The 12,007-nt window shown below is 43.6% G+C and overlaps 1 protein-coding gene across 2 annotated transcripts in view; it reads right to left on the reverse strand.

Moving 5' to 3' along the window:
- The window catches only part of hibch (3-hydroxyisobutyryl-CoA hydrolase), a 32,813-nt gene that overhangs the window by 14,188 nt on the left and 6,618 nt on the right, over positions 1 to 12,007 (reverse strand). For both annotated transcript variants that reach the window (XR_008893532.1, XM_056580209.1), the window contains exons 4-6: positions 6,620 to 6,704; positions 6,128 to 6,208; positions 5,483 to 5,535 (exon numbers count right to left, since the gene is read on the reverse strand). Coding sequence is in view for 1 of the 2 variants with exons in the window: in XM_056580209.1 (XP_056436184.1) it covers positions 5,483 to 5,535; positions 6,128 to 6,208; positions 6,620 to 6,704 (219 nt within the window). In the remaining variant the exon portion in view is untranslated. The remainder of the gene's footprint in view (positions 1 to 5,482; positions 5,536 to 6,127; positions 6,209 to 6,619; positions 6,705 to 12,007) is intronic.

Here is a 12,007-nt window from a genome sequence, read left to right on the forward strand (position 1 = left end):
CCTTCAGGCATTACCCCACACACAGCCACCATCAGCACCACCACCCAATCATCCTGGTCCACTGCTACGTGAGGGCTAGTGTGAGTCAGAGCTCTGCAACGGAGAGTCCATTCTGGTCCCTATGCTTAGAGGACGCAGAGAAGGTCAGAAATCCTGCAGGTGCTCAGTGTGGCAGGGCAGGATGATGCATCCTATCGGTGGTTAACTCTACTCAGACACAAGCACGTGCACGCACGCGCACACACACACACACTCATGAGCATATGCATGCAAACACACTCTAAACAAGAGGAGTTGGAGAATACGCTCCCATCACGACTCACACACAAGACGGCCTCTAGGCTTGGTGTTGTATGTTCTGGTTTCATAAAGACACTGTGGTTGTTTTAGGATAGTGAATAAAGTCATTATGAAGGTGATAATGGCCTCTTCATTATTGTAAGAGGCCAGTTTCTGATTAGAGTCACAAAATCACCAGCACAGGGGAATAGATCGACTTTTACATTTTCTTCATTGGATTTCATGATGTTATGTCATGCTACGATACACACAGTGATGGCGGGTGGGCAGGAGATGATGAGAAGGTAAACCACTACAATCTTTCTTTAGCGTTATAGTAAATGTACATGTAGATCACATGTACCCCTCAATGTTCTCAAAGATATAACACAAATCAGTCCCATCACGCAGTCAGCCACAGGTCGGTTAAAGATTACGAGACCCTATTATACTACTTTTCTGGTCTTAATTTCTTTGACTCCTATAGCGCAACCTGACACGAATCACAGCACAAAAAACGATGTAGATTTTCGGGAAACTCTTCCTCTCATCTGGGCACTTTCAGCATTCACTGTCAACGCTCAGTTTCGTCCTTCTCTGCCCCCTCGCCCCCCTCCTGCCAACCCCACTCCGTTGTGATTGGTTACCTTCCGGAAGACCTGAGAAGGGCAGTCAAGCTCCACCCCCTCCTTTTGCGCGTGCATGTAGCCTAATACAGTACTTGGGTCTTTCGGAAAACCAAATAAATTAATTAAGTTTCCCTAACAACCAAAAAAACATTTTTTGGGAGGGGAAGGCATTGTTCCACAAACGTGCAAAGCTACACTGTGAAGTGAAAAGTGCGGACTTGAAGCGTGCGCACGGGCAGATTTGACCATATGGGGGCGTGGCAGGAGTGCATCTACGTAGATGATTTCCCGGATATGTGAAAAAGTGTATCGCAAACGTTGTTCCGAGTGTTTAGCGCTCTGCACAGCCACCCCAGAGCACAGCACAGCTGCACAACACAACCTCATTCCCTGCCTCATTCCGTGCAGGTGCACAGCCACCTGCACGGAATACCTTGAAATGCATGTACGTCATTATTTGACACTTTAGTATGGTTAAACATGACTATCAATCATTATAACAACGTTTATAGGTCATAAAAGTCGAAAAAAGCATAATAGGTCCCCTTTAAGGTCAACTGTTAAAATGTAAGCAAAGCGAAGCGACTCTTTCCTGAATGTTCAACACAGATCTGAATATCTTCTTCCAAGACTGGGATTGTGTCTATAACCTGCACGGACGATATTTGGTATTTACGAGAGAAGACTATCATTGTCTAGTATCGGTCACAAAAAAACTAAAAAAGGGGAAGCAGCGAAAAACAGAATAATAAATCAACAGACTAGAGGGCGGATGGGGAAGATAAATGAGCAAAGTGCTAAACAAAGCCAGGCCTTAGGATGGAGAAGGCACAATAACACATTACTCAAAGCAAACAGGGTTAGGATGTGCTTGGGGTTGATGGAGGGCTGAATCTGACATTCCTCTGGAAGATCATGACCGTACAAGCAGTGGTACCATGCAGACCACGACAAGTCCTGTGCCAACCTCCATATAAGACTGGGTCCGCAATAGACTATGTACAACCATACAACTGGATCCACCATCCTGTTGACATGTTTACCAATAAATCATGCTTTACAATTCCAAGAATGGTGATGAGATTCTGCGCAAGTGCAATACACCATCAGGCGATTCAGATGGGTATAGTGGATCTGCTTAAGAGGGCGTAAGCTACCAAGATCCCAGAAGATGAGAACTTTTAACTTTGGGATAATAGACAGAGAGAGACACATACAATCCCAATCTGTGTCTATATTGGCCTCATCTTCCATCTTCCCATTGGTCACGGTGGACATAAGCCAACCAGAACAGCTCTCGATTCTCCTGGGAACACGATATTACACATCTAAACAAACCCAAGACAAATTGCCAATCAATTGCTTGCAGCTTGTATGCCAAGTCTCCGAGAGAAAAGCCCCAAGCCATCTATCCTGGTCTCTTGTTGTTATAAAGAGACGTGGTCCCACTATGAGTGTTTAGAGACTCGATGGGAAAGCAAAGAAAATCCTCCTATTGGTTATTCAAGTTTTGAGCAAGGCCGACATGGTTTTGTCAATATCTATCTATCTATCTATCTATCTATCTATCTATCTATCTATCTATCTATCTATCTATCTATCTATCTATCTATATCGAAATATGTCAATTTAATTCAGTCTAAAAAATTATCATAAAAAATAATCAATAATCATGATCAGTTTGATTTGAGAGAAGGAGACGTCCATACATTTGACATACATACAAAAAGACAAATCCAGAGCCTGCTGACTTTAGCCCTTGTGAGCTAACATGAGGCTACATGAGCGCTTAGTGATTACAACCTGCCAAAATGTGTTACATGTCACTCCATCTCTTCTTTTGTTCTTCCACTCTGTTCCTGGTCTCCCTTCCTGGTCAGTCCCATTAAACCTAGGATAAGCTCATACAAATACTTATGAAATGAGAAAGCCACTCAGAAGTAGAACCGCCCCCCCCCCCCCACAGATCTGCCCTGGGGTTGGCCTCAGCTGCGTCTCCCAGTAGAGACTTGACGTACAGTGATATAGATCAACATTTTTTACGGACTTGCATTTGGAGGACTACATTACAGAGAAGAATAGACCATCTGGGGTCTTTCTCCCTACCACATCCGGGCTGGTGGCATGGGCCACTCGGCCCCGCCTCTCTGGACATTTATCTGCTCTATTCCCTATGCTGGTCAGGTTTATTGGTAGAGGCCCCCTCCCCAAGTCTAAAAGAGGCCATTGTCCACATTGGGCCACCTTGATTCTAAACGCTAGCGGGGTATATAGTTATTAGAACACTGATGATTTAATGTCATTAATGTATTGACTTAGTGCGAAATAGCCTGTTGTGTGCTTCTTATAGCAGAAGTGCCAACAGCTGCTCTTCTCTGCTGCAGAGCATAAGCACTCCTGGGCTGATTGCCAGTGAACAACCACCAGGACATTTGGGCCACGGTTTCTTGTGCAGACTATTTGTCAATATGTATGACTTTTTATAAACTAAGCAAGTAATCTAAATTAATCAACAGAAATAAATACAATTAAAACAATTAATAACGGGAGCCTTATAGTATATTGAGGGAGACATTTCCTGGTAGAACAGGTTGTCAGGTGGGAAGACGTATGCCATTAGGAAAACAGCACTGCTACAGTAAACAACATTGCATAATGTGCTAGAGAGCTCCCTGCACCAGAGCACAGGTCCGGCAGCCTGTGAGTGTCTGCAGGCACCTTGCTTGTTCCCTCATAAACAGATGGGGTTGCCAGGATGTTATTAGTTTATGATATGAATCTAAATTGAGATTAACTTCACATACAGATACAAAGACACACACACACACACATACACACACACACCTTTTCTCAGTTGTATAGATAGAGTGCCAAGCCTTGAAAGTAAATTACTCTGGACGATGGGGGGGGGGGGGGGGGGGAATAGTGTTTGACTCGCCGCCTAAGGGTACCGGGTTTGATCCCTCATGTCTGCAGCCTTCCTGGAAGTATCCTCCGGTAATATGTCTAACCCCTCCCCGCTCCTTAATGACATCTACTTCACAGTAAGTCTGTTTGGATGAAAGCTAAATAGCTTTCATCCAAGTTTGCTCCATGATACTGTACTGCCAAGAGTATCTACGGCACAAAAGGCAAGCCGTTGTGTAAAACCCCAGCTGAAGGACAGCTAGCTCTGACGTATAGGGCACCAACCCGTGGGAAAACACTGTCTGCGCTGCAGACTGGCTGTCGCCCTGCGTGGTTGACTCGGCCGTCGGTGTGTGAATGTGTGCATGAATGTGTGCATGAATGTGTGCATGAATGGGTGCATGAATGGGTGCATGAATTGGGGAATGTGAGGCAATGTTGTAAAGCGCTTTGAGTGACCACTGGTAAGAAAAGCGCTATATAAATGCAGTCCATTTACCATTTATGCACGCACATCCTTAACATGCTTGCTGATTAGATGATCTGAAAATTGGAGTACAATTTGACAGCTTGGTCAGTGATACCAATGTTAATTTATTTTCACTGCCTTAGCATACGTGGGTCTTTCTAGTGATAGGGTTTACACATTAAACTGTATGCTGTGTTTTTTAATAGCTCTGATTTAGCTGTCGGCCCTATAATGACGACATGTAGCCATTATCAGCTGATGACCCCAAGCTATCCATCATAAATCCAGTCGTTTGTCATTCACAGATTTTTCTCCATAATTCCCCCCTCTCCAATTGTCTCATGCACTTTGTCGTGTCAGCCTGTGTGCGTGCCTCTGTGTGCGTGTTTGTGTGTGTGTGCATGTTTGTGTGTTTCTAAGGGGACATGTCAAGATAATAAAGTGCCCAGCACTAATCATTGCTGGATTTGCACCAAGGGTGGGGCTTTTCTGTCCCCCTGTCCCCCCGTCCACCCCCCAACTTGATGACTCACACATGCTCCTCGTCCATCATCCTCATCATCCTCCTTCAGTGTGTCAAAAGGCCAAAACATGCACACACATTCACCGTAAATAACCCTTTGCCATCAAATGCCCTTTCTTCTGACAATGTGCCTGAAAATAAAATATGAAGAATTGCGACCATAGTCAAGGTCACCCTGGCCAGGATGAGAAATTCTTCTTAAGATAAGTGGAAGAAGCTAAATATCCACTCTCATCTGGGGGACAGAACACACATTTAACATTTACAGCACATTTCAGGCTCTGTGTCTTTGTATCAGAGCTATAGTTCTGCAGGGTTTTGCAGACCAGGATGCCTATTCAAATTCCGCTCAGTCTGACAGTGAAGGGTTAGAAGAAAAAAATATATAGGAGAGTGTCAGCAACATGCTCCATAAGCTGTCATCCCGTTTCAACCAATCGTTGCCGACCTCACAACTGGAGGGTAATAAACAACCAGTGAGAAAAGACATCCAGTACTATGCTGCCACCCGCAGGCCAATGTAAAATGTAAAATAAAGCATGAGTATGGGCATGTTTCGGGTGTGAGTGATTTGATTCATAACCTGGACCTTCATAAGGTCCAGGTTATGAATCAAATTGTAAAGTATAAAAATATATGGCATAATTTGAGCAGCATATAATAGAAAATACTCACCCCACCCATGGTTATCCCATCAATAAGAGCAATATAGGGTTTCTTATACATTCCTGAGAAATAGAAAACATACACTTAGCACACAGGATAATATAACAGATTTGTAGCGGATTCATTTTATTCAGGGTAATATCTAGCCTAAAAAGTTATTTTTACACCAGATGCGAATAAAAGATGCAAAATTGACGAAATTTTAGCATTTTCCAATAATAATTGCACCTGCAAGAATGACAAAATGACCTTTTTACCAAAATATCCTAGATTCAAAGGATGCAATTATAATGGCATTTTCTTTTTAATCCAAGATATAATACTGTAGCAAATGGCTGTTCGCAAAAGGTATTATGATGTTCATTCTTTAATGCATCCATATTTAGGAGACGTTTTTAAGGTTCAACCCAAATAAAATATAATGACCGTAATAGTTGGCTATCCCTCTCTTGAAGAAAGTTGCTGTTACGATACAGCTGCACACCTTCTTGTTATCAAGAGCAACCTATATCCATGTCCTACATTGCAAGTAGACATTGTACAGTCCCATTCAGCTCCATGATTTGTAATTATTTGAATGACGCGGGAAAACAACAGGTATTTGCGTTCAATGTAAAAGGACCTTTAGTATCTTCATAAGCAGGTGTCGGTTACCTATAGTGTTGTTCAGAACATATTCCTCACGGAAGAAATCCTGCGCTAGAGGGTCTCCTGACTTTCCTGCCTCCGTGACCGCTGCAAAATGAAATAACAAGTTAGGAACGTAATGCAAGATTGATTTCAGAAATCCATGGCATGCGAGTAACAAAAAATTTGTGCTGACACTTTAATCCAAAACAGTTTACAATGGAATTCAGAGACATGTCATTTATGTGAAGTAGGGGTGAGACTTTGAGGTATCTTGCTCAAAGTCAGCTACCAAATAGGATACAGCCATTGAGGATCAAACCCAGTGCACTTTTGGCTGGTAGTCTCTGATAACACCACCTCGGATAATATAAGGAGAAGGACATTACATCTGAGGTGGTTGACTGATGAATATATCTTATATCAGTCTGTATTAAAAACCAAAACATGTAATTAGACTATCCAATAGATTAGGATGGGTGCTGTGTGTGCGTGTGCGTGCATGTGCATGCGTGTGACCTATGATGTCTCCGCCGGCGCAGAAGGCCCGTCCTCCGGCTCCTTTGATGATGACAATGTCCGTCTGCTCATCCGTCTCCCATTCCTACAACAACAGACAACAGTACTTATACTTCAGATTGAACTACAACACAGAAGACACATGCCATCATAGAAATCGTACAATTTCAATTCAATTCAAAGAACCATCCCGTGAGGGAACTTCATTTGTGGTCAGGCACATACACACAAGACATACTTCAACAACAAATAGTTATAATAAATTAATAAATAAATTCTTAAAAGCTAAAAACACCCTGTGGGTAGGTGTGGAGGTATGGGTAGGGAGAATAGATTGTTAGTTGGTGGAAGGTGAATAGGTTGAAGTCTGAAGTGATTGGTTGGGTTGGGCGGGATTTGGGGGCTTACTGTTATTTCAACAGCCTGATGGATGCTGGAACAAAGGTGGACATGGCTCGTTTGGTTCTTAGGGACAGGGAACGGGGTCTCCTTCCTGAAGGTAGCAGATGGTACTGGTTGTTGAGGTTATGGGTGGGGTCCGATATGATCCGTCTACTTTTCCTGATGGCCTGTTTTTCATATATGGCTGTGAGAGGCTTTTGGCTGTCCAATGATCTTCCCACTCATCTTTATGATCCTGTTAAGGGGACATTTGTTCACCTCACTCAGGGAACGAAACCATGGCAGGATGCTGAAGGTGAGGGTGGATTGAGTATTGACTTGTCGACTGGCAACCGTCGTAGCTTCCGGAGAAAGTACAGGTGTTGTTGACATTTCTTGAAGATGTGGTCTGTATTACTTTTGAAGGTGAGCTTGAGATCAATGATGGATCGAATATGGCCCTTTATAACTGATTAAAGTGCAGTATCAAAGACGGATTGATTTATTTTGTACATATAGCAGCACATTGTCTTTAATTGCTGGCCTTTTATAACTACTGAACCAACTCCACACACCTGTAAATGAAGGCTTCACAAACATAAATCATAAAAAATATATATATACGGTAATCGAAGTAATTTAAAACTTAAATCCACACAGGGGCGAATCCAGATCGCGATTTTATAACGATTTATCGTGCAGGCCTACTGCAGTGGCTGTTGAGTCTCACTAGGAATCGTCTGTCTGTGAGGAAGGAAAGGACCCACAGTGTCAGGTGTGGACTGACACCCAATTTCTGGAACTTGTGGCCCAAGAGGGGAGGATGCACAGTATTAAATGCACTTGAAAAGTCAATGAACACCAGCCTGGCGAAGTTCCCTGGTTTCTTCAGGTGCATGAGGACATTGTGCAGCAGCGTCTCAACTGAATCATCAACCCCATTGTCCTTACTGTAGGCAAATTTAAGTGGGTCAGTAAAGCCACCCACCTCAATTGGCAGTTTAGTGAGAATGAGCCTTTCAAAACTCTTCACCACTATTGATGTCAGGGCTACAGGGCGAAAGTCATTATTGCAGGTGGGGTTGCTGTGTTTGGGCACTGGACAGATGATGGAAGACTTCCAGAGGGCAGGGACGGAGTGCTGTGCTAGTGAGCGGTTGAAGAGCCCACAGAAAGCTCCTGAGAGTCCCCTGCAGCAGGTCTTCAGGAGGCGACCTGATATCCTGTCAGGACCAGCTGCTTTGCAGGGGTTCACTCCTTTGAAAACATTCTCTACGTCCTCCCTCTGTACTGCAAATGCTGCTGTGGTGTGGATACTGAATTGTCTGTTGGCTGTGTCTCTGTGGAATGGTCTTTCTGCTCAAATCTGCAGTAGAATTGTGTTACAAAAAAAAAAGATATTGGAGAAACATTTTTCTCCAATACTAATAATGCAAAAACCCTATTTGCAACTGTTGACAGACTGACCAACCCCCCAACACAAATTCCACCTGATCTCCATTCCACGCAGGGTTAGGGTTCCGTCCACACGAAGCCGGCGAATCCGCTGACCGAAACCGCAAACTTCTAAAACCACCCTCGGAGGTGGTTTCAAATCTATCCGGTTTCGTTTTGGTTTCGTGTGGACCATAGACATCATATAGGTAGACGCCCCCTTCGGCCTTGGGCGGCATAAATCGTCGGCGCCATCTTGGTACGGGAGTTATTTCGTCTTCGGAGTGAAGATGCCTACTTCATGCGCCGCTTGGGGGTGCACTACCGTCAGGACGATTCAAACGAGATCGCAAGGAATTACCTTTCACAAGTAAGACTAAACAATTGTTTCTATTTGTAATTGTAAAATTCAGTCATGTCACGTAGATCATGTGTTATGTTGAGAGCTAAGAGCTGTTGAGACAGCTAAGTTGCCGCCAGAATCAGACTATAGCTAGTCTAACGTGAAATGGACATGGTGAGCAAAGCCTTATTCTATCGTTCGTCAACAGGAGATAATATTGTCAAGAAATATAGGATATACAGTATATATATATATATAATCTACCACTACTTGCTTGTGAGTAATTACAATGTATGTATAATGTAATTATATAGCATTTATGGTCGCGACGGAAAGCTGCGTTTCGGCTGAGCGACTGGCCTTAATTTCTCTCTGTGATGTATTTAAAAAAGAGACTAGATTAAAACAAAAAAAGGCTCAAAACATGCCACTGTATATGTAATGGTTCTACAATATATGAAGGTGTCACGTAATGAATGAAACTACGGAAAAAATGTCACGATACTCTACATGCACTTGTGAGATGCACGTGCAGTCAGTCGCCGGCCGAAATTGACGTTTTAAACGTTATTTCTATTTAAATGTTTTTCTTTTTTAAAGATACATCTGTATTATGAATCTGACTGACTGGCTAGCTAACCTTTCTCGCAATTTTAAGGTTTCCCAAAGAGAAGCAGTTGAGGAGACAGTGGGAAGTGGCTGTGAAAAGGGAAGACTTTTCTGCCAATGAGAGGTCAATGCTCTGTAGCCAGCACTTTCAGCTGGAGGATTTTGACCGGACAGGCCAAATTGTCAGGCTCAGGGATGGAACTAAACCATCTGTGTTCAGTTTCCCAACACATCTCAAAAGAGTAAGTGCATCACTAAACTTGTTGAAAATGGTTTTAGTGTGTGTGTGTGTGTGTGTGTGTGTGTGTGTGTGTGTGTGTGTGTGTGTGTGTGTGTGTGTGTGTGTGTGTGTGTGTGTGTGTGTGTGTGTGTGTGTGTGTGTGTGTGTGTGTGTGTGTGTGTGTTCATTTGGAATGATTGAGAATGAGATACACCTGTTCAAGTATTTTGTTCTTCGGTTTTAGAAAGTGCCAGCCAGGACTACACAAGCCTCAAGGAAGGCTGAAGCGAGCCTTGTAATTGACTGTTCTTTACAATCATTACAAGTCACTGAACCTTCACCTACCTACCTTGTGAGTATTTACACTAGCTATGCCCCAAAACAGCAGTGAGCATCATGGCATCATAAACATTACTCACTACTGTTTTGTCCTTTTTTACTAGGAACACCCTTATGCATTGCCTCCATCTCCCACTCTTCTCAAGACTAGACTCAGTGAAGCCCTGGCTAGGGTGGAGAGTCTTGAGAAAGAGATGAGGAACTCAAAGGCCCGAGAGTGGAGGGCGAAGAAAACAGTGCGTTGTCTTCTGGAGGACCTCAGGGGGAAGAACCTCATAAATGAAGAGCTGCACGAGAGGCTTGACTTATACTCAGGTAACATTGAAATTAAACTTTGAATGTCAATTATATCTTGGGGCTGTAACCAAAGAAATACAACTGCAATAATGTGTTCAAATGCTTGGCTTGTCTGAATTTCATATATCAGACTTAAACTCCAAATACCTGACGTCTGTAATATGCCCCCATTCATAGTTTGAATAGCATCTGGCACAGACAAAAGCCAACAATCATAGTCTGATAGCTCTAGCTTCAAGACACACAATAGCCAGGTACCTTTGTTGGCAGGTGTTTATGGGCACCTGTTTAGAGCAATCAGTCATGGTTCCTGGCTTTTGTGCATCTTTAAGCTAGAGCTATTAAGTCAATGATTGTTGGCTTTGGTCTACAGCCACGACAAGATTACATTTTTCATTCATATGGCCGTGCCTGGAAATAAACACATTAGCCTATTGGTGTTTTCATAATGACATTCATACTCTTTCAGTCACTTACTAATTACTCTGTGCTATCTGCATTTCAGATCTTCCATTAGGCCTCCTGTCCAAACAGGGCCACGAGTACACTAAAGAGCAGAGGGAGTTTGCCCTCACTCTCCACCTGCACGGGCCCAAAGCCTACTCTTACCTGAGAGAGTCTCTCCACCTCCACCTACCACATCCACATACATTGCAAAGGTATTTGCCATTACATTTAATTGCACTTTATTGATAGGAAATTACTGGTTCAAATACATTTGTATTATATTATTGCTACTTAATAATAACTACTTTTTCATTTGATAAAGGTGGATGATCTCTGTGGATTCCAAGCCTGGACTCAACACCATGATGCTGGACATGTTGAGAAGAAAAAGAGAGGAAGATCCAGTGAAGTATGGACGTGTGGCGCTCATGCTGGATGGCATGGCCATCAGGAAACATGTCCAGTACAGTCCACATTCCCAGAAAATGACCGGATTTGTGGACATGGGGGATGGCCTAAACGAGACAGATATTGCCACTGAGGCTCTGGTTTTTATGGTGGTTGGCCTACAAGGCCATTGGAAGGCTCCAATTGCCTACTACCTGACCAAGTCTCTGACGCCCGACACACAGAAGGTCCTGCTGGTACATGCGCTGGAGGCCCTGCATGAGCGTGGCATCCGGGTCATGTCCCTCACAATGGATGGGCATGCATCAAACGTAAGCATGTGCAACCAGCTGGGGTGCCAGCTAAAGGCCAACCCTTGTGAGCCTTTGAAAACATTTTTCCCCCATCCTGCGACTGGCGAGAGGGTGTTTGTCATGATGGACGCTTGCCACATGTTGAAGCTGGCAAGAAACATGCTGCAAGCGTACAGCCCAATCTGTAGCAGAACTGGCCTCATCAACTGGGACTACGTTGTTTGTTTGAACGATATTCAAACAAAGAATGGACTGCATGCTGCCAACAGGGTCACTGAAAAGCACATTCAGTTTGACTCACAGAAGATGAAGGTGTCCCTGGCTGCACAGACGCTGAGTCGCTCTGTGGCAGTAGCGCTCCGAACGCTGAGGGACCTGGGGTATCCACGCTTCACCCTCTCTCTAGCGACAGCCGAATTCATTGAGGTAAGACTAGATTCAAACATTGTTTTCTTATCAAAGGGTCCTGGCCATCTTCTTCATCTTCATCTTCTTCCTTTCTATTTCCTAAACAATTTCTTTTAGATGATTGACAGGCTGTTTGACATTATGAACAGCCGCAATCCCCGTGCCAAAGGATTCAAAGCCCCCCTGGGATCTTTGAATTGGACAAGGAG

The sequence above is a fragment of the Gadus chalcogrammus genome, chromosome 20, assembly GCF_026213295.1.
Source record: "Gadus chalcogrammus isolate NIFS_2021 chromosome 20, NIFS_Gcha_1.0, whole genome shotgun sequence".
In the NCBI taxonomy this organism is placed as follows: domain Eukaryota; kingdom Metazoa; phylum Chordata; class Actinopteri; order Gadiformes; family Gadidae; genus Gadus; species Gadus chalcogrammus.